The 22,620-nt window shown below is 39.6% G+C and overlaps 1 protein-coding gene across 1 annotated transcript in view; it reads left to right on the top strand.

Annotated features, from left to right (window-relative positions):
- The window catches only part of TTC29 (tetratricopeptide repeat domain 29), a 157,721-nt gene that overhangs the window by 104,375 nt on the left and 30,726 nt on the right, over positions 1–22,620 (top strand). The window contains exon 7 of the mRNA XM_069105010.1: positions 17,182–17,273. Within this exon, the coding sequence (XP_068961111.1) occupies positions 17,182–17,273 (92 nt within the window). The remainder of the gene's footprint in view (positions 1–17,181; positions 17,274–22,620) is intronic.

The following is a 22,620-nucleotide window of genomic DNA, read 5'->3' as shown; positions in this document are numbered from 1 at the left end:
ATTGTTTAATATTGCTACCGTATCCCTGAAGATTCCAGCCATTTATTATTTACACTTATTACTCGTTGTTATAACATACTTGATAAAAGCTCTTGGCAGGCCTCCTGTTCCCAGCTATTGTCACATCTGTCAGGACCGTGACTATTCATAAATTGTTTTCTTTCCCCTCATACGACTCAGAAAGGGTAAGGGATAAAGCACCTTCCCAGCGCAAACAATTGAAGATGGGCCTTTTGGGTTTTATTTCCTGGAAATGTGTTCACGTGGCCTGATATGAAAACATGACATTCTGGATCTAAATTAGGGTTTACCGAGTTGACCAGAGTAATAGCTTGTGGTGGGAGAGATAACAGATTGCATAAAGAGAATGTGCTCCAAATGTTTTTTGGGGGCTTTTGTGGATTTCTGGAAAAAGGAAACCAAAATGAATTTTTATTGAATCTTGCTCTAAATGAGGAAGAAATCAAGTGAGCAGGATTACAAATAGATGGTGGATTGTGGCAAGGGAAAAGACAAATCTTCCAGTCATCATTGATTCATGCAGAAACATAGAAATTTTCATAGTATTTGGTATTTATTAAAAACTGTTAGGAATTACTCATGAATATAGTATACTTTACTGATCCTTCCCCTGATGATTGCAAATGATTTAGAGTCTAGCATTACAGCAGAGAAAGAACATGGACAGGGCATGCAATGAAAAGGTCAGAAATTTTCTTTTTCGGCCATGCATGTTCAATTCAATTTAACAAACATATGTTACGTTATTAGGCAACTAGATGATACAATTGTTAGAGTGCTAGACTTGGAATCAGGGAGACCTGACTTCAAATCCTGCCTTAAACACTAGCTGGGTGATTCTGAGCAAATCACTTTACTTTTCTATGCCTAAATTTCCTCATCTGTAAAATGAGGATAATAAGAGCACCTACCTCCCAGCATTGTTGTGAGAATCAAATACATTATATACATTAAACATGTTATAAACTTTAAAAGTCCTATATAAATGTTAGTTAAGTTACAAGGGTGTGCTTAAAGTCAGCTCATATTGACTTCGGTGAGCCAATAGGGAGCATTTACACCTTGGAAATAAGCAAATGCTACAAACAGTGGCTTGATTTATTGTTTCATAGATTGTGGACTTAAGAAATTGTTGAATAAAATGTCAATGATGCAGTTTAAAGTTGTATAGACCCCATAAAGAGCTGATTGTTAAACATTTACCAGCTCACCTCTGTCTAGGAACCTAATATGTGTGAGGAACCTTGCTGAGTTCTGTAGGCATAAAGAAAAATCAAAACAAATAACCCCTATCCTTAATGGGCTTCCAATTCAATTTGAGTGGTACTATATATGGCTTTGGACTTGGAGTCAGGGAGAGCTGGGTTCAAATCCTGCTTCAGTTGTTTATTAGCTTCAGGCCTCTGGGCAGTCACTTAACCTTTCTGTGCCTCAGAAGGGGGCTGGACTTGGGCTTAATAGGTTTTAAGCTTCTGAAGCTCACAGTAACACTGACCTTTCTGATATACAGTATGTATGTGTATGCATGTATATATGTATGTGTGTATCTATATGTATTATGTAAAAATGTATGTCCATATACCTACATGTGAGAATATGTGTGTGCTAGCTGTAGCAGTGGAATAGAGGGCCAGGCCTGGAGTCAGGAAGACTCCTCTTCCTGAGATAAAATCTGACCTTAGACATTTACTAGCTGTGTGACCCTGGGCAAATCACTTTACCCTCTTTGCCTCAGTTTCCACATCTGTAAAATGGTCCTCTGAAGGAAATTACAAACCACTCCAGTATCTCTGCCAAGAAAACTCACAAAGAGTTGGATGTGACTAAAACATCTCAACAACAACAGATATAACATGTACATTATATGTGTGTATATAATATGCAACATGTGTACCTGAGTACCTAATATACACATGCATGAGTGCATGTGTTTTATATACATACATATATGTACAGATCTATTGAAAGGGTGTCCCAAAAGTCATAGTGCAGTTGTAAACTTCCATAGCTAAAAATAGATGTGAATAGCACACCTATTAAAATAGGTTTATAGCACCTATTATGTGTTAGGTGCTGGGGACATTAAAAAAAAGACATTCTGTTGGAGTGATAACATTATATAATTGTACATTATTTTTGTAATCCATAGAAACATCAAATTTTATATCTTCAAAGGACAAGAGTTGAACAATCTCAGGGAATTTATGGGGGTGGGAGGTTTCCAAGGCCTGATCTCAAAACATCAAAATTTAGAAGACATTAACAGTATTGAAGCTTCTAAAGCAGTGTAGAAACAACTGAGCTTAGGACCTAGTTAACAAGAATAATTAGTTCAATTAGGAAGCAACTAAATGGCCCAACCTTTTCTAATTCTGGCAGTCACATTCCCGATGAGCCCTTCCCAAACCTCCATGTCCTTCTCAGCTATAATCTCATGGCTCTGCAGGGTCTCTGCCCATGAAACCCGGGGGTTTCCTAACTACCCACCACAAACTGATTTGTCTTAAGGAGCTGATTTGAGGTCATATCCTCAGTGTGTTTTGCAAAACTTTCTGTGGGCACCAAAATTTCTAAGTATGTTTGTACTAGGATTTAGAGCAGGGACCACATCATCCATTACCACTCATCCAATACACTCATTTCATAGATGTGGAAATTAAGGCTCAGAGTTAACTGCCTTAGCAATGGTCACATTGAGAGTTATTCTCAGAGATGGGACCCCCTCATGCCCAGTCCTTCCCCTACTATAATATGTTGTACCTACAGTATACTATTGCACCTACTATTTTTTTAATGGGCAAGTTAAGCATCCAATATGTGACAAATTGTCCAAACAAGGAATAATGAACTTCACAAAGGAAGAACACATCCCCCCAGTAATCAGTACAGGTTTTTGCTACACTAAGACCACTTCTAGTTTTAAAAACGTTTAGCAGAATGCCAACTCTTCAGACACTTACATTTTATATATTTTATAGCAGGCTGCACACTTGCCTGTCCTCTCTGTTTATTAAATATAGTACTATACATGTAAATAAGAATGACTATTTATTACATGTCAGATCCTTATGCTTCTTCTGAAAGTCTGTAAGAGACCCTAAGTGACATGAGATAGACCGTCTTTGCCCTGCTTGTATTATCTGTCTACCATCAGCACTTGCTGGCTCCAGTAACATATCTGTGGATGCTGCTGCCCAGGCAGGTCCTCAGCCTGTTACTGCACTGCTTGTCAGAAATCATTAGCGACTGATTACTTTGACTAATGTTGCAACTGATTGTCTGAATCATGTTCCAAAACTGCAAATGAGGCAGAACCATCCTTTCTGCTCACCAACTGTGAAATGGCTAAATAGGCCTGGATTGCCAGAAATCAGAAGAAATGTATTTCCAATAACATTTGACAGTGATTTTGAGTACAAGATGGCCAAACTGATTTTTTCCTCCTTATCACATAAAGTATGAGTCAGGAGAATAGCCCCCTCCCTTTTTTTTCCCCTCTTCAAATTACCATACTTTATCCATACTTTTTGTTACAAGGTAGCACAATTGGGGATTTGCCTAAGATTTAAATTATGCAGGGTATCTCAGGATGTAAGATTCAGTGCCTTCTAATTGTCAGACTAAGTGGGAACAGAACTCATCCCCCCTTTTTTTATTGTTACCTCTCTGTACATATTTGGTTTGCAAGTAGTGTTTGGGACTGGGGGGATTTCTTTTTAACTGAGAGGCTTGTAGGTGAAACTGGGGGTCCAGTTCCTCCATTATGACTGCTTTGTGAAGGATCTCGTTCACTTTTACTCTGAGAGATCTTAATGACTGAGCTAGAGCGTTATCTGCTCAATAGAATGCTTTAATCTCTCCTCAATGTTGATTGGTGGTAGGGAGCTCCTAACGATTTAAAGATAGGGATGAATTTGAGGCAGAGGAGCTGAGACTGATGGATAAAAAAGGAAAAGATGGTACATATGGGGAAAAAACCCACAACATTCGTATCAAGTCCAAAGAGAAACTATTTAGCTGTGATTAAGCTATCCAAATGTTGGCAACTTACAAATGGTTTATGCTCCAAAAATTCATTTGTAAGGCTGTTGTTTGGAACTTGGAACACATTTTTTTCCCCTAGAAATATCTTATGGTTAGACTCCCAGGTGGATTCAGTGCATGCATCCAACATTCTAGGCCAGACTGTAGTCAATCTGTATGCCTAATAATACCAGCCTAGGTTCGGGGCCCCCATCTGGTACAAGAGTGAGGAGGGGAAGGAAGACAGTTTCAATCCTTTTTCCTAGGTGCAGGGCCAGCTACAGGCACATTTTTTTAAAAGGCAGCATTTATCTTTGTGAATACAAATGAAACCCTACTTCTCTGAAATGGTGGGAAACAAAAAAGTAACATGGTCCAAAGGGGTGTGTGTGTGTGTGTGTGTGTGTGTGTGTGTGTGTGTGTGTGCGCGCGCACGCACATGCTCAAACAGCACCTGGTTGCCTCAAAGGGAAAAAGAACTTTGAAAGGAGAAAATCCCTGCAAAGACCAATTAGAATCAATGACCTTAGAATAAAAGATGTCTAAGAGATACACCTACCCCACCCATTAGTCTTCAGATAACTATGTACTTAGTAACCCTATCTTTAAATGTGAATGGAAGATAACAGTTACCTAGTGGTTTACAGACTGTTTTACTTAACATTTTTTTAATTAAAATAATGCATGAAATGATAAACTATTCTATAAAACTATGACATAACAGCAAAAGCACCATATTTGGAGTCAAAGGATATGAATTCAAATCTCGGCTTTGATACTTGTGTGACATGCGATGGTGTTGTTGGTGTTCAGTCTTTTCATTCCTGAGCCCATTTTGGGGGTTTCTTAGAAGAGATACTAGACTAGCTTGCCATTTCCTTCTCCTGTTCAATTTACAGATAAGGAAACTGAGGCAAACAGGATTAAGTGACTTGCCCAAGGTCACACAGCTAATAAGTGTCTGAGGCTGGATTTAAACTCAGGAAGAGGAGTCTTCCTTACTCCAAGCACAGTGCCCTGTCCACTACACTGCCTAGTTACACCAGCTTTCCATTCTTTTCCCTTGCCTCAGTTTCCTCATCTATAAAATGAAGAAATTGGAGCTTCACATAAGATCACAGATTTAGGGTCAGAAAGGGCCTTTTACTCAATCTAGTCCAATCACTTCATTTTCCAGATTTGACAACTGTCAAGTCCTTTAAGATTTTACTCAAGATAATGAAAATAACTAAATTGCAGAGCAGGAATTAGAATCTGAGTTTGGTCAGTTAGTCAGGAAACACTGATTAAGTGCTAGACCCTGTGTAAGCTCTGGGCTTTATGCCTCCAGATGCAATTGGATTTTTTTTTCCTACTATGCCATACTACAGGTGTTCTTGTGATTTTATTTTATCCTCATAGCTCTATGAAGTACAAAAATAGGGATACCATTGTCCTTATCTTAGTGGAGAAGGAAATGAAGTCACAACGAAGGGGCGTAGTGGATACAGTGTTGGACCTGGAGTCAGGAAGACTCATCTTCATGAGTTCAACTCTGGCCTCAGACACTTACTAGCTATGTGACCCTGGACAAGTCACTTAACCCCTATTTGCCTCAGTTCCTCATCTGTAAAATGGGGTCACACTGGAGAAGGAAATGGCAAACCAATCCAATATCTCTGTTGAGAAAATCTCATGGACAAAAGTCCATGGAGTCACATGGAAAATGTCCAACACACTATGAATGACTGAACAACAAATCGAAGAAAAAGAAGGTGTGAGATAGTACTTCTAGTTCATAAATGAGTCATATATTTTGTTAGTATTTTATTTTTCACCAATCACATGTCAAAACAATTTTAACATTTCTTGATTTGGGGGGTTATTTTATGTTTTGATTTCCAAATTCTCCCTCCCTTCCCTCTCTCATCCTCAAGACAGTAAGCAATCTAATATAGGTTATACACATACAATCAGAATCATCTATTTTTTACTGCATGCCATTGGCCCATACCATCATGAAAATCCCTTCTCCCTCCTGCCCTCCACTGCTGAAGTGATGTAAGACACTAAGCTGTAGTAGAAAGATTCAGAGAAACCATAAGCAGATAAGCTTTAGATAAGGCATGATTCCTGGTCTTGATCCATGAGTGATAAAGCACCAACAGAGATCTACACATTTTTGTCTTCAGTGATTCTGATCCCCATCCTCCATAGAGAGTCCATACAACATGCTAGAGTTTGGTCTTCTAATGTTTCATGGATTTTAGCACATCATTTGGTCCTCAGTTATCCTTTGCTCTTCATACATACCTGGCCTCGAAGGCATGCACAAAGTCATCTTTGGTGATATACTACAGATTTCCTACATACATTTCTTATGCCACATACATTTCAATTGAGGCAGTTGGGCTACATAATCTCAGAGATGTTTTTTTAGTTATTTAAATCAGATTATAGTGACTATAAACTTTATACTCTACTCTCTTACACTCAGCTAAAAACCATCATTTGGATGATGGAAGTAGGGCTCAGCTGGGATGAAGAGGTAATTTTGGAGGGGCTGGCTAGGTGCCTCAGAGGAGAAACTTAGGGTAGCCTAGAATTGCTAGAAAACCTTGAAAGAGGGGTATGTGGAAGTGACAAAGAGAAATAAAAAGAGTTGGAAGGGTGCCCAAAACGTTTTCTGATGTTGAAAATTTACCCATGAGTGGTCCCTTGGCCCAAGAACAGATGAAAAATCTTTATATTCCTTTTTCTTCACCTTCTACGGCGTGTCTCCTGCTTTCCAGAACCCAAAACTCATGCCAATACTATTAGAAGAATGCTTCAGGTATTTGAGCTTAAATAGGCTTATGTTGAACTAAAGAAAAATGTGTTCCAAGTCTGAACAACCATTTTACAAATGAGCTCTTCAAAAGCACCCATCTTTACAATGGGGAATGCCAGTCTCTCTGCTATATCTCCCATGAACCTGGCAGTATGAGAGGAACCAACCCACTAGCGGGGCAATGAGCTGCCTCAGTGACTTGAAGTCAGTGCAGCCTGGGATTGTAAGGCTAGGAGGAGAGACTACCCTGGTAGTATTTAACCAAATACAACCAAACAGATCCGTGGACAAATGGAAACTTCAAAGGGTCAGTCTGAAATCAGGAGTGGATAAGAGAGCAGGAACAAAGGGAAGGATGGTGCCGAGTGGCTTCGTTTGTCTTTTCCCAGATATCCTCAGAACTGCTATAACATAAACAATAGAATATTAGAATTGTAATCCACCTGGGGCAGTGCAAAGGGCATGGATTTGGAAGCAGAGGACTTGTGTTCAAATTGTATGACCACAAATAAGTCATTTTGTTTCTCTATGCCTCTGTTTCCTCATTTGTTAAAATAAAGGGATGCACTAGGTAATCAAACTACTAATTTCATATATGAAAAAATAATGTTCTTCAAACTCAAGAGAGTTTTTGTCATTTAACCATATGTGAAGGTGAAAGGCAGTGTGAGGGAGAGGACAGGGAGCTAACTTTGGAGTTAGGAAGACTTGGGTTCCATCCAGCCTGTGACACATACTGTCTGTGCAACCCTGGGGAAATCACAATAAATAAACAGGCACGTATTAAGAGCCTACTATGTGCCATGTGTGGCATAGTGAAAAAAGCACTGAGTTCAAATCCAACCTCAGACACTAACCTACCTGTGTGATCTGTAGCAAGTCACTTTAACATCTGTTTGCCTCAATTTCCTCATGGGGGCAATAATAGCCCTTATTTCCCAGGGTTGTTGGGAAGACCGAATGAGAAAATAATTGTAAAACGCTTAGCCCTGGCGTTTTACAGCACTTAGTGCCTGGCACATAGTAAGTACTAGATAAATGTAAGATATTATTATTCTCATCATTCATTATTGTTACTTGGAATCAGGAAGAGACCTGTCTTTGCATTCTGCCTCAGTCACTTAGTAAAGTGATCCAGCACAAATAATTAATCTCCCTGGGCCTCAGTTTTCTTACCTGTAAAATGAATGGGTTGTATTCAGTAACTCTAGGGATCCCCCCCTCCCACCACCTCTGAGTCTCTGATCCTATGTCAATATGAGCATGGATAGAATCCCAGGGCTCAGAGCCTCTATGCTGCAGAATCAGTGCTAATCTGCATCGGGAGAGGGAGTTTCTACACTGGGACTTCTCTATATCAATGAAACCACAGATGCAGTCAAACAAATGCCACCAGATCATCTGAGAGTAAGAAAAGTCCAGTTTTCTCTGTGTTCCCTAGCCCACTCACCCTCTCAGCCAATAAGAATCCCAATAAAAAGGCAATGACCCCTTGAAGTCTATTGGTGTGATTTCTGTAGGTAGATTCTACAGCAAAAATTGGTATTTGCCAAAAATTGGTACTTGCCAAAATTGGTATTTGTAGCAACATATTATCAAAACCAGCCTTTTGTTTTTTCTCTCCTTTAAAAAATATAACTTTAAATGCTCAACTGGGTTTGCTTTTAGGAAGTAACAGAAGTTATATATCTATTTGATTTTAAGCATGTGGGATTGTATTTTGAAAGGAAGAAAATAAACATGTATTTAGTAAGGACCTACTATGTGCCGGTCACTGTGCTAAGCAATTTTACAATTATTATCCCATTTATTTTATTTTACAATTTTTATCTCATTTAATTATCACAAAAACCCTGAGAGGTAGGTGCTATCATTATCCCCATTTTGCAGTTGAGGAAACTGAGGCAGACAGAGGTTAAGTGACCTACTCATTGTCACAGAGCTAGGAAGTGTTGGAACCTGGATTTGAACTCAGGTCTTCCTGATTCCAGGCACAGCACTCTGTGTACTCTATTATCTAGGTACTTCTTAAAAGGGTCTTCATGTACTTGGAAGATATGCTCCAACTCCCTCCAAACCTCTGATGATAAACACATTGTCTAAATCTTTTTAATCTGCATCTCATTAACAGTCACTTCTCTTTTAATTGGGATCATACCAGTAGACAGTCACACTAAGAAAACCTACAGAGGAATTTATCATATGAAGTAATAATCCTATATGAACCTTTATTTAGAGCCCACTTGCCCTGCTCCCTCTTATGTTTTCTCTTTGTTTTCATCTTGACTCATCCCCTCCCCTTTTTATGAAACTTTGATCATCCTCAGTACTCAGAGACCTCAGAGATAGGACCAGATTTTCACTTTCAATAAATATTTTGAACTCGCCAAATTTTTCCCCTCCCTTTTAATATTTGGTTTGTGCTCCCAGATGCTAACCTTTCAGACCCTGGCTTTGTTATCAACATATTGCTTGCCACAGGGGCAGGTCATCAGGTACAGTGGGGCCCTCGTAAGGCATCTATTCTTTATTTAAGGTAGCCTGCTGAGCCTGGGCCTTTTTCTTTTCTTTTTTCACTTTGTTGTTCTAAGTTTCTTAGTTGTTGCAGGCTTCCATGGCTTAGCATGCCCTCCCTAATCACTTTAGCTCTCATTGAATTCTGCATGGCCCCAGAGGGCCAGGGCAATGGATGAATGTGGCAAGAGGCGAATTTGGGCTCAATGTAAGGAAAAATTTCCCAATGGACCCAAAGCCTTAAGCGATTGGGAGTTCTTGCACCTGAAACCAATTCAGTTTAGAAATCATAGATTTCAAGCTAAAAGGGATATTGGTGGTCATCATATCTGATGACTGCATTTTACATATGAGGCCAGGCTAAGTGACTTGCCCAGAGCTATAGATTACACACAAGGTCTAACTGGCCAGCTCCCCTGGTTCTCATTTAATGAACTCTGTTCTCCCCAGTGCGTCAGTCACTCCACTTTATAAGTATTTAGGGAAGTTCATTAACCAGTGTAATGGTAAAGTAATTTTGAACTTGAAGATCCCTTTTGTGTTGGCAAAAGTAACAGGTACTTAACACTTAGTAATTGATCAAGCCTCTGATTGGTGGAACAGAAGGTATGAACTCCTGCCCCTTGTTACTGATGTAACAGGAAGTTGGCTAAAGGAAGTGATGTAGGTAATACTGTGTATATAAGAAAAGCCCCAGAGAGGCACAGTCAGAATTTTCTTGAGACCGAGATCTGGTGGCAGAACAGCTACAGAAAAGAGTCCTGAAAACTTGTGGTGGTGGAGCTTCTTCTGAACAGGAGGCCAGGATCCCAAGACCCTGGAATCCGGATCCAGGAGCCCAGGTGACTGCAGGATGACCAGGATGCTGAGACTTTGTTTGTGGCTTGGTTGAGCCTTGAATTTCTTGGAGCAGACATGGTGAAGAAGCTGACATGGACCAGACCCTGTGAACGCCAGTGTGGAGCAGGACCTGCCCAGAGAGCTGGTCAAGGAACTGGGAGCTGTCTGCCATTGAACCCAGGTAGAATCTGGGACCATGGAAGGGGATCCAGGGAATCTGAGAACAGGCCCCAAGTCAAGATGAAAAGACCTCTGCTTGGATACTGAGTAATTATGGAATTACAGTTTACTGGTGACCTAAGGGGTGGAGGGTTTTGTGTATGATACTTAGTAAGACTTTGCTGAATAAGTGACTGATTGTACTTTAAGTACTTTGACTGTTGTTGCTGATTAGTGGCTGATTGATTTAATCAAGACTTTGCCCCAAGAGTGGAAGACTTTGACTGTATACTTTGATACTACTGATAAGTGACTGATTGAATTAACTTAAGAGTGACCATTTTACTTTGAGACTATGTTGTGAATATTATATTGTGATTTTCCAAGAGTGGAAGACTTTGACTGTGTACTTTTATATTACTGATAAGTGACTGATTGAGTTAACTTAAGAGTGACTATTTTACTTTGAGACTATGTTGTGAATATAATATTGTGATTTTCTGTGATAAGTTGAAATATGGTGAATGCTGTATTTTGAATTATGCTGTACCTTGATTTACCATGTATGTTTTCCTTTTGTTATGGAATAGAGTGATCACTATACTGAGTAATCAGAATCTTTAAAAAAGTTGTTCACAGTAGCAGTTTTTCTAGAAAGCTTCTGTGCGTGGCATTACAACCAGATGTGATGGAAACCTGTGCTCTCACCCAGCTGCTAACTAGCTGCTTGACCTTGGTAGTGATTGTGTTAGAGCCAAGACTCAAATTCAGGTCCTTTGGTTCAAAACCCATTGGTTTCTCCATTGTATCATGTTCAAGTGGAGGAGTGGAGAGGAGGAAGAGACAAAGACCCCAGGATGCCCTGAAACCAATGTGCATTGCCATGACTCACTGATCACCAGCATTGCATGTGAAATGGGTGTTCATATCACATGGATTCAGGCAGTCACCCTGTGCACAGTGAGCAGAGGAGTGGAAGGGTGACAAGACCAGTGGGTGGGAGCCGTCCTGGAGCTGGGTAAAGTGAAGTTGGTTGCTTTTTGGCACTTAAGATAAAAACCTTGGCGTCAGCTTAGACTCCTCTTTCTTTTTTCTCCTCTCTTCTTCTCATATGGGAGAGTGGGGAAAGAGGAACAGTTAGCATCATACTGTTGTAGTATATTGAAAGCTTTCATAATTATTGTTGTTCGGCCATGTCCCATTTGGGGTTTTCTTAGCAGAGATTCTGGAGTGGTTTGCCATTTCCTTCTCCGACTCATTTGACAGATAAGAAAATTGAGGCAAAGAGAGTGAAGTGACTTCCCCAGGGTCACACAACCAGTGAGTGTCTGAGGTTGGATTTGAACTCAGGAAGATGAATCTTCCTGACTCTAGGCCTGACACTATAAAGCCAAGCACAAACAGCTCTCCTGAGGACGGCTGCTGTGAATAGCTTTAAGGTTCTAATCATATAGTATAGTGAACTCTCTTTTTATTCATCAGTAAAGTAAGGCAAATCATTCACAGAAACCAAAGTACAGCATTCACAATTACATAACATAACAATTTATTAACTAAAGTGGCCACATATTCTTTAACAAAAGATGTCATTCAGTAGGTTACAATCTGAATCAATCAATATAAAGTACCCATCTCAAGTCTTTTTTCATCTTGATTGGAGACTGGCTTCCAATCATCCTTAACTCAATCATCCTTAAGGAGCAACCATCCTAAGGAGTACAAAATACAAAGTACAAAGGTCTCCCACCCCTAGGTCACAATATATCATATTCTTGTCAATCAGCACTAAATACCCGAGGAAAGGTCCTTCCATCTTGACCAGAGGCTGACTTCCAAACTCCATGGCTTCTCTTCCAGGCTCCCAGCTCTTGCCTGAATTCACCCAACTGTCACCTGGATTCACAGGTGGGCAGCTCCCAGTTCCTGGTCCAGCTACATACATCAAACTTAGCAGAGTTACGACAGTATTCACACAACTTGCCAGCACCATCATCAATTCACTTTCTGCCTGTGAAATCAACACAGACCCACAAACAGGACCTCTATCTGAAAAATCAACACAAATCATCAGTAAAGTTCCAGGACCTCTGAAAACATCAGTAAAATCGTCTTTCAGGACTTCTATAAACAGACAGCAGGAAAGTCCTCTTTCAGGGCTTCTGAACCAGCTGTAAGGTCCCAGGGCTTCTGTAACATCATCAATGTCCTCTACCAGCAGACAGATCTGACAAAGGAACATCAACAAAGTTCTGAAACCACAGCACTCCTCCTTCCCAGTTCTGCTTCATCCCAGTTTATGCTCCTGCTTTTATATGGCAAGTTCCTCCAATTTAGGGCTTCACAGGTTATGTTTCTAACAAAGACTTGACATAACCACAATCTCATAGACACTTGAAGAGCTGAAACAAAGAGCTAAGTACAATTTTGCTTGCCATTACAGGCACTCTATCCACTGTATCACCTAGCTGCCCGAATTAAACGTTATCCAGCTTTAAAACTTCACAGCTTTAAACTTATGAGCATATGATCCCTCATGCCCACATCCCATCAGTTGTCATGTCCTGCTGATTACGCATCATCTCTCACATCCTTTCCTTCATTTCCTGTCTATCCCATACTGTCTTTTATCAGACTTATCTGGTTACATGTCATGTCCTCCCAGTGGAATGTTTACCCCTTAAGGATAGAATAATTATGTCATTTTTTGGTCTTGGTTTTCCCAATACTTAGCATAGTTTATGTTACATAGTAGGGACTTAATCAATGTTTGTTCGATTAAATTGGAGTGAAGTCTCCTGAGGGCAGATTCTGTGGGATTTGGTTTAGTTTTTGTATCTTGAATACCTTACACAATGCTCACACATTTTAAGTCCTCAATATTTTTTATTAAATTAAATTGAATTGAAAGGTTCAAAGTTGAAGTCAAAGAAAGGAAAGACCATTTCAGGTTAGTAGGGACTCAGTGAAGATGTTCTATAGAAGCTGTCATTTGAGCTGGACCTTAAAAGATGGGCAAGGTTTTTTTAACCAAATGAGTGTGGGATGGAATGTTCCAGGTAAAGGGAAGGGTGCTGATGCTGTAAGTGAGAAGGCAGTGGACATTTACAGTGGATTGAACAGATGCCAGCTTGATGACAGCAGAGGGTGGTGCATCAGGACCTCACAAAAGAAAGCTCAAAAGGTGGACAGGTCCGATGTCATAGAGAGCCTCAAAGGCCAAACTAAGAAGTTTGAACTGTATTTAGAAAACAACAAAAAACTACCACTAAAGGGTTTTTCACACAAGAGTTATGGTTAGTGCTATGCCGGAGGAAGTTTAAGCTGGCAGTGGTGTGGATGGTGGACTGAAGGAAAGGAAACCTAGATTTGGGGGAAACAATTAGAATCGTGTAGATTAAAGAATGTTAGATGCATCATTAACATCCAAAGAACAGCTAAAGTACTAGGATAATAAAATTATGTGGGTGAGACTCAGGAGACCTGGGTTCTCTTCCCATTTCTGTCTCTAGTTTGCTGGGTAACTTAGTGCAAATTAATTCATATCTCTAGGCCTCAGTTTCCCCATCTGAGAAATGTGGTTGTTAGACTGAACAAACTCCAAGATCTTTTCAAGTTCTGAATTTCTGAGATTCTATGATTGCATCCAGTGGTGGGTCTCTCTCCTGCTGACTGATGTAGCTGCATGATTTCATCAAAGGTTGTTAACATTTGCCTAGGGGGCACCATCTTTTGAACAAGGACAAAAAATTCTTTCTGCATGGACCTTGCAGACTAAGCCTTGATATGGCAGCTTCCTGTTGCTGACTAAATACAGTTCAGACTTCTTAGTCTGGCATGCAAGGTTCTCTTTTATTTAAAAATTAGGGCAGGATTTAAAGTTATTTCTAATAATTCTATTATGGGAATCTGCCTGCTTATCTTCTGGTAGTTAGGTAGTGCAGTGGATAGAAGACCTCAGGCATTTGTTAGCTGTGTGACCCTGGGCAAGTCAATTAACACTGTTTGCCTCAGTTTCCTCATCTGTAAAATGAACTAAAGAAGGAAATGGCAAACTACTCCAGTATCTCTGCCAAGAAAACTCCAAAAGGGGTCATGAAGATTTGGACACAACTGAAAACAGCAATAACATGACTGTCTTCATCCATAAAACTTGGCAAAAACCAACTCAGACAGAGTGAGTCAGTGAATTAGGATATCCTTTCCTCCATATCTCCCTCCATGTTTGGTCTAAGCAAGGCCTTCAATATTCAAGAGTTTCATGATCTTAGGCCTTCAGCTAAGAAAGGTGAATTCATGCTATACTTAGAAAAGTGTAAAAGAATATTCTCAGAGTTATATTAATTGTTGGTAGATTCATCAAATGCCAAGGTCTGCTTTAACAAAAGAACCAGAATGCTTAATTGTACAAAATCAGTGAGAGCCTAAAGATGGAGACAACAAACTCAATGGACAGCCCTTTGACAATAGAATTTTAGTGTTGGGAGGGACCTTAGAAATCATCTTCATTGTCGTTTAGTTGTTTTTTAGTTGTGTCCAACTCTCCGTGACCCCATTTGGGGTTTTCTTAGCAGATATACTGGAGGGGTTTGTCATTTCCTTTTCCAGCTCATTTGACAGATGAGAAAACTGAGGCAAACAGGGTGAAGTGACTTTCCCAGAGTCATATTGCTAGTGTCTGAGGGTGGATTTGAACTCATGTCTTCCTGACTCTCTGCCTACCACTAACTAGCAGCCCTTGCCTAAAGCAGAATTCCTGACAAATTGTCATCTGGCCTCCACTTAAGAACTTCTTATGATGGCCTCACTACCTCTTGAGGCATAAACAATTTCACTTTCATTTTTGGACAGCTCTACTTAATAGGAAGTTGGTTTTTTTTTTCACATTTTTTTGAGCTAAGATAATGTCTCTATGTTTAATTATTTAATTATTGCTTAACCCAGAGTTTCTAGTTAGGTCTTCCAGGTACAAGCAAAAGAAGTCCAATTCCTCTTTTTTTATGACAATCCTTCAAATATTTGAAAGCAGCTGAATCCTTCCTTTCCCTCTCCCACTGCCACCTAACCTTCCCTGGCTAAACATCCTCATTTCCTCCAACTGTTCTTGCATGGGATGATCTCTAGTTCCCTGGCTATTCTGGCCAAATTTATCTGGATTCTCTCCAGTTTCTCATTGTCCCTAATGTCAAATCCCATAGATGATGAAAGCCTTGTACTAATTAAGTGTCTCACACCAGTTAGAGACTCAGAAAAATCCAGACTTGTCTGAGATGCTTTGTAGTTAACAACATAAAACCTCGACAGTCACAGAATTTCTGAGAAATACCATACCTTTCCATATCCTGACTTCACATAAGTTATTTCTCGATTGATTTTAGAAGCATCCCCCACCCCACCCCCACTTAGATTGCCAGAAGCTGCCCCAGACAGTTGAATTTAGGACATATTCATATCCTCCCTCACACCTTCTCTCTATCCCAAACCTAGCCAAATGACTTTCACTAATCCTTTCTTAGAAATGTGCAAAAAGGATTTCCATAGAGGGTCTTTAGAGATTTCTTGTGTCCTCATGTGTGTAATAGGTTGGGTCAAGTAACAATGAAGGAAGAAGAAAGAATGGGATTTCATTTTATGTATTTTTCCTCCTGCCCATTGGAAAGAAAAAAAAAGATGAAAGGGGAAATTATACAATACAGATGATGTGAGCGTTAAATTAAATTAAGATCATATGTTTGACTGTGGCAGCTCTAATCCTTTGATTATCGAAGAGGTCATCATTAATGGAGTGCATTTGTAAGAAAGATTTTTAGTGGATATTAAGTCCTGGTTAACAGATTTTTGTGTGTGTGCACAAATAATGAAAGATATAAGCAATAAAATGACTGATTGAAATGGAATGTAGGCTAAACTCATGCTTTTTAAATCACTATTTGCAGAAAGAAAATGCTGTTTTAAGCTGCTATATTAGAGTAGTATGCAGTGCCTTATGTCACTTTGAGTAGTGATGCATCATTTGAAAATCATATTTGAGAAGCATTCAATTATTCCTTCACATTGAAAATTATGGGAAATTTGGGGCTATGAGGCCAAAAGCAAAATAATGCTTGTTGAGAGAAGTCGCTGGTACAGTACAAGGTCTATGCAGAGAAACCAATATTTCTGTTTTGATGAATCAAAGTGTTTTGTGCTACAAATATAAAAGTAAGTATTGATATGAATGAATGAGAAAGCACGGATTAAGTACTAACTATATGCCAAGCATAGCTAAGGGCAAAGGATACACATAAAATAAGCAGACAATCCAAGCTCTGAAGGAACTCACATTCTAATTGGGAAAGAAATAATTACAGTAGTTCTAAGGCTTCCGGGTACAAAACCGAGGAGTCTTTATGATGCATCAGGATATCAGTCCTTCAGGGCAGAAAGCCTGGAGGAGGGCAGCCCACCAACTTTGGGAAGTGGGGAATGGACCTAAGGGTCTATGGAATTCTGCCTTCCCTCTGGCAGAGCTAAGGAATGAGGAGTCAGTGTGTGACCAGGAGGGAAAAAGAGGAAGGAGCCATGTGATAGAAAGATTTGGGGTAGACACAGAGGCATCTATGCAGGTCCCTCCAGAATCTCCCATGGGCAGGCAACAATGAGGGAGGGGGAATGGAGTGTCGTGATTGGTGTCAGCTTAGACTGGGGGAATTCCAGGCCACTTTCATGGGGTCTGGGGCAGAAGCCAAAAAAATTATATCAAAAGAGTTGGAATTTAAAATCCAAAGTACCTGGCAATATAGTGATTTTGTTGTGTGTGTGTTTTTTCTGTGCGACAGGCTCTCAACATCTTCTCAGATATCTCCACAGCCCTGGATGATGCTATTGGCCTAAGTAGAGCCTATGAAGCCATAGCGAAGGTCCTGGTAAGGTAAGTTAGCATATCTTTGTCCTGCTGTCCCTGTGAATTCGCTCAGCTATGAAAGACTGAAATTGTTTGAGGTCTGTTGCTTCCCATTACTTACTGCTTAAATTTTAAGCAGGGCCTTTCTTAAATGATTGCTTCTCTTAACCAAATATGCTTTTCTTTTTAAAGTATGGTTTTCCAAATTCTTCTTTGTCAGTAAATTGTTTCCTGTGTTGTTGTTGACTTTCTTACATCCCTTAAGCTCCATAATGACCTTGAAAGACAAGGGACAAATCAGGTCACATTTTGTGGGTTAAAAAAATCAGAAAGCATGGAAGCATATACTAGACTGCGGTGGATGTGCCTTGCTATTCATAACCTTTGCAGAGAGCTCTTCTTGGGGGAAAAGTGTCTAGTTATTGTTCAGTCCTGCTTCTTCCATGAAATCATTGGTGTGTCAAGCAGATGAACATAGACATTTGGTTGCAATAGCAATAGTCTTATCATTTCACTTGAAGCTGTCTTGAAATCATTATAGTTATAATATTAAAAAAAAAAAGAAGCCAGTACTTAGCTTAGTGCCTGGCTCATGGTAAATACTTAATAAACGTTTGTTGTTTTGTTTTGTTTTTTTAAAGATGAGAGGAAGGAGGAAAAAAGAAAAGAAAGAAGGGAGGGAGGGAGGAAAGGAGGGATATAAAATGGATGGAGAAAAGTAAGGGAGAGAGGGAGAGAGAAAAGAGGAGGGAAGAAAGAGGAAGGAAGGAAGGAAAGAGAGGAAAGGATAAAATGGGTATGGCCATCCTATGGAAATTTTTTTTCTTAAGATTTGTTTTTGAATTATGTCAGTTATAATCTCTTTGTATTCAGTTCAAGTTACTTTCTATGCCATCATGTGACTTAAAGGTCACAGAAAATAAGACTATAAGGTCCTTGGTGAGAAAGAGCATAGTTTTCAATATAATGCACTTCTTTATCTCAAGTGGACATCATAGTATAATGCGACAAGCACTTGGTTTGAAGTCATAGTACCTGGTTTTGATTCCCAACTGGAATACTTACTTGACTAGGTAACCATGAGCAAATGACTTCACCTCTCTGGGACTCAGCTTCCTCATCTGTAAATTGAAGGACTGATCAAATGGTTTCCCAGGTCCTCTCTAGCTCTAAATCTTATATACAATAGGATGATTGCTTCAATATTGCATTGCAAATGTGATCACACTGATGGGGGCTCTCCCTCTAAGATACCAGTCATAGTAGCCCATCCTTGCCTTCTCAACCTGTATGACTCTTGTGCACGTCCTCCCAGAGTTCCTCTATTATAATAATAATAATAATAATAACAATAATAATAATAATAACAACAACATTAATAATTGGGCGGGAGGAGGCAGTCCTATGATTTCAATGCTGTAGGTAACGCCTGGTGAAGAAGTTGCTCTACTAGGGCAGGTCAACATTTTATCTATAGCATCTCTTCATAAACACCTTCACAAAAACCAAGTGAGAGAGATACTTTTCCCCATTTTAAATAAGAGATCAAGGCTCAGAAAGGAAACAAGCATTTATGAAGCAAATACTATGTACAAGCACTGTGCTGAACACTTTACAAGTATTACCTTATTTAATCCTCACAGCAGCTGTAAGAGGTAGATATTGCTATTATCCCTTTTTTTCTACTTGAGGAAACAGGCAAACAAATCTAAGTGACTTGCCCAGGATCACACAGTTACTAAGTGTCTGAGACATAATTGAACTCAGGTCTTTCTGATGTACTATGGTACTACCTAGCTGCCCCTTAGTCCTAGCTTAGGATGCACATCTAGACCTTTCCTCACAAGACCAAAGTTCTTTCCCTATATGTCTCCTTGATGTGCTAGGGACATTCCTCTAGATTTGTTCACATAACATGAGTGCCCATTGTGGCTCACTCACTGTGTGATCTGCCCACTCTCTCTTCCAGTCCTACGTCTCTCGGATGATTGTGGCATGTCAGATGGTATGCTGGTACAAAGTTCTAGGTTTGTGTAGCAGCAAGCACCCCAGTGTCCCCAAGGTGCCTGCTCACACAGGTTCTTGGATCTGCTTTGTTAAAGGAAAGCAACTCAAAATGTGTTAACAAGCTTACTTTAATCAATCAGACCATATATCGTTTACCTTGTTCAGGGCAAAAAGGTCAGCACCCTGAACCTCAAAATATACAGGCATAATTATCAAGACAAAAACATCAAGTAGACAGATTTCCAAACTGTCCAACCATTACATCCATACCCAGTCAACATCTGGGTTTCCACATTCTGGGTTTTTCAAAGCGGGGGGACTCTCAACAACGGCTTCCCAGAATTCAGATCAAATCACAGAACACTTCTCAAAGTGAGTCCCAAAACAAAGCTACACATCAGGGCTTATATAGCCTTCTCCTGGCTCAGAGAATGTAACAACCTTATTGATTCACTGGCCAATCAAAAAGTATCTACTGAAAAACAAGCCTCCCTCCCCAGGCTTCTGGTGCACTTTAGCCTAGGGGCAGGGAAGATCTTTAAAATTTACATTCACATTACAGTTTGACGCCAGCCTCAGACTTACTTGATGTGGCACCCTGGGTAATTTGGCCTCTCAGAGCCTCAGTTTTCTCATCTGTCAAATGGGTATAACAATAGCACCTCCCTCACAAGATTATTGTGAGGATCAAATGAGCATAGAGATAGAGAGATATATAGGTGTATAGATATAAATATAAACATATATGTAGCATGATGGTGCAGTGAATAGTATTCAAGGTGTAGATTCAAGAATACTACTCTTCCTGAGTTCAAATCTGACCTCAAGCACTTAGTAGCTGTGTGACCCTGGGCAAGTCACATAACCCTATCTGCCTTGGTTTCCTCATCTGTAAAATGAGCTGGAGAAGAAAATGGCAAACCACTCCATTATCTCTGCCAAGAAAACTCCAAATGGGATCATGAAGAATTAGTCAAAACTGGAAAACAATCAAATTAATATGTATATATATATGTGTGTATATATATATATACACACACATATATGCATTATATATACATATATAATATATACATGTGTATACTATAAATACATATTGTAGTGCTCTCAAACATTATTAACACACTATATAAATTATCTTGAAATTATTTTGTTCTTTTATTAGCATCCTGGTTATTAGTATGTTCATGCTACTTCTTTCACAAGTCATCACTGGTGTACTATAGCCTATTTCTCTCTGGATATAAGTGAATGTTTCATCAAACATTAAATAATAAAAAGACATTGTGTTAGCCTTAACTTCAAACTTATTTTCATCCATATTTCATAGGATCATAGATAAGAAGCTAGAAGGGACCTTAAGGCCAACAAGTCCACCCCCTTCAATTTTGCAGAAAAGGAAACGGAGACCTAGAGAGATTAAGTGACTTGTCCAGGGTGACTCAGATAAAAAGTGTCTGAGGCAAGATTTAAACCCAGATGTTCCTAACTCTTGATCCACTGCCCCATCCAGTTGACCAATTTTATATTTTGTAAGGTATTTTTTTTAATTTTAAAAACCTTTTAAAACACTGAGTCCTATATATTTAAAAGTGCATCCATTATCATCTACAGTATCATCATGTATGTACCACAAAAGCTAATCAGTATTAAAAATACACCAAGGGCCAATGGCAATCTCCCTGGCCTCCTGAGGACCAGTGAGTTCACAATAACTGTGCAGTCTAAGTTGATAGACATTATATTGACAAAGGAAAGTCTGGAAATGTTCTCAGCGGATACTGGGGCAGTAAGGAGGAAAAGTAACCAGGGAGCATTTTAGTCCTTCTAGATAAAGAACCATGCTCAAGGCTAAGCCAAGGATCCCTTAGCTTCACTCCCAAACCAGAGTGTCTGGAACAAAGTGACTGCTTAAATATATACAAAGGATCAGTTCTTAATAAGGAAAGCCGAAGGCCATTTAGGGCTAACCAACCCCATGCTTCTTTGATCAGTTCTGTGGTATAGTACATAGGGGGCCAGGCCTGGAGTCAGGAAGACCTGAGTTCAAATCTGACCTCAGACACTTCCTAGTGGTGTAGCCCTGGGGAAGTCTCTTTGCCCTATTTGTCACAGTTTCCTCATCAGTAAAATGAGCTGGAGAAGGAAATGGCAAAGCACTCCAGTATCTCTGCTAAGAAAACCCCACATGGGGTCATGAAGAGTAGACTGAAACGACTGAACAACAACAAATAACCTAAAGTAAAAGCTGACTCATAGCTTTCCTACTATTGTGTCTACACTACATTAAATTCATCAAAGATGCACTTAAGTCACTGCCTCACCGTGTAGAACATAGACCTGGCCTAAGTCTCTATGACCATGCATCACTTTACATAACCAATGTATTCCTGAAAAGTTGTTTTGGTTTTGGGGGGATTTTTGGTAAAATTAATATCTGTCAATAGTCATTATCATTTCAGAAGTACATTTCCAGAGGAAAACAATGTTACTCTAGGCCAAAAAATAGAAGTTTTCCCCTGAGTGAAATGTCCTCTGGTCAGTGATGAGTGATGAGAAGTCCTTCTATATTTTCCTTTCCTCCAGGGCACATGTATTTGACAATGCATAGGCCCTTCCCTGCCTCTATTTCATGTGGGGTTATTCCTCTGTCAAAGTACACGTGGATTTCTCATGTGCACTGGGACACTGATGTGTAATTCACTTTCCACTGATGACTGGCAAAGCCTTGGGTGACCTAAGCCCTTTCTATTGTCAAATAATTCTCAACTCAATCTCTTGTTAGCGTCTAGAATTATTTTATTTCCCGTGCCTAGATTTGTATTCCTGGTCCTGTTCCATGGAAGAACAATTACTTAGTGAATTTGGGTTGTGAAAGACAATGCTGAATATTAATTTTAATTCAACTCAATTAAAAAACTGTGTGAGATAATAGTAATCATTGCTGGCATTTATATAGTACTTAAAAGTTTGCAAATTGTCTGACAAATATTGTCTGTCCTCACAAAAACCCTGGGAGATACCTTTAAAGGTTTTATTTTTATTAAATAAAATTTTATTTAAAATTCCTCATTTCGTAAAAGGGGAAACTGAGGCAGAGGTTGAGTGATTTGCCCAAGGTCACACAGCTGGTCAGTGTCTGTGGCTGAATTTGAACCAAGCTCTTCTTTGCTCCAGGTCCAGTATTTTATTCACTGTACTACCTTACTGTCTCTTAAAAACAAACAAACAGCACTGTGCTAGGCTCTGGATATACAAAGAAAACACATTAAAACAGTTCCAGCCCTGAAGGAGATTTCCTTCTTTTTGTACAACATACACAGAAAAGATACAAAGTCTCCATAATGTCGGGGGGGGGGGGAGGGGG

Source organism: Petaurus breviceps, unplaced genomic scaffold (genome assembly GCF_028583685.1).
Source record: "Petaurus breviceps papuanus isolate PSGF00001 unplaced genomic scaffold, PetGlider_PUasm1.0 76, whole genome shotgun sequence".
NCBI classification, from domain to species: domain Eukaryota; kingdom Metazoa; phylum Chordata; class Mammalia; order Diprotodontia; family Petauridae; genus Petaurus; species Petaurus breviceps.
Note: the sequence above shows the minus strand (reverse complement) of the source record. Positions and strands in the feature narration are given on the sequence as shown.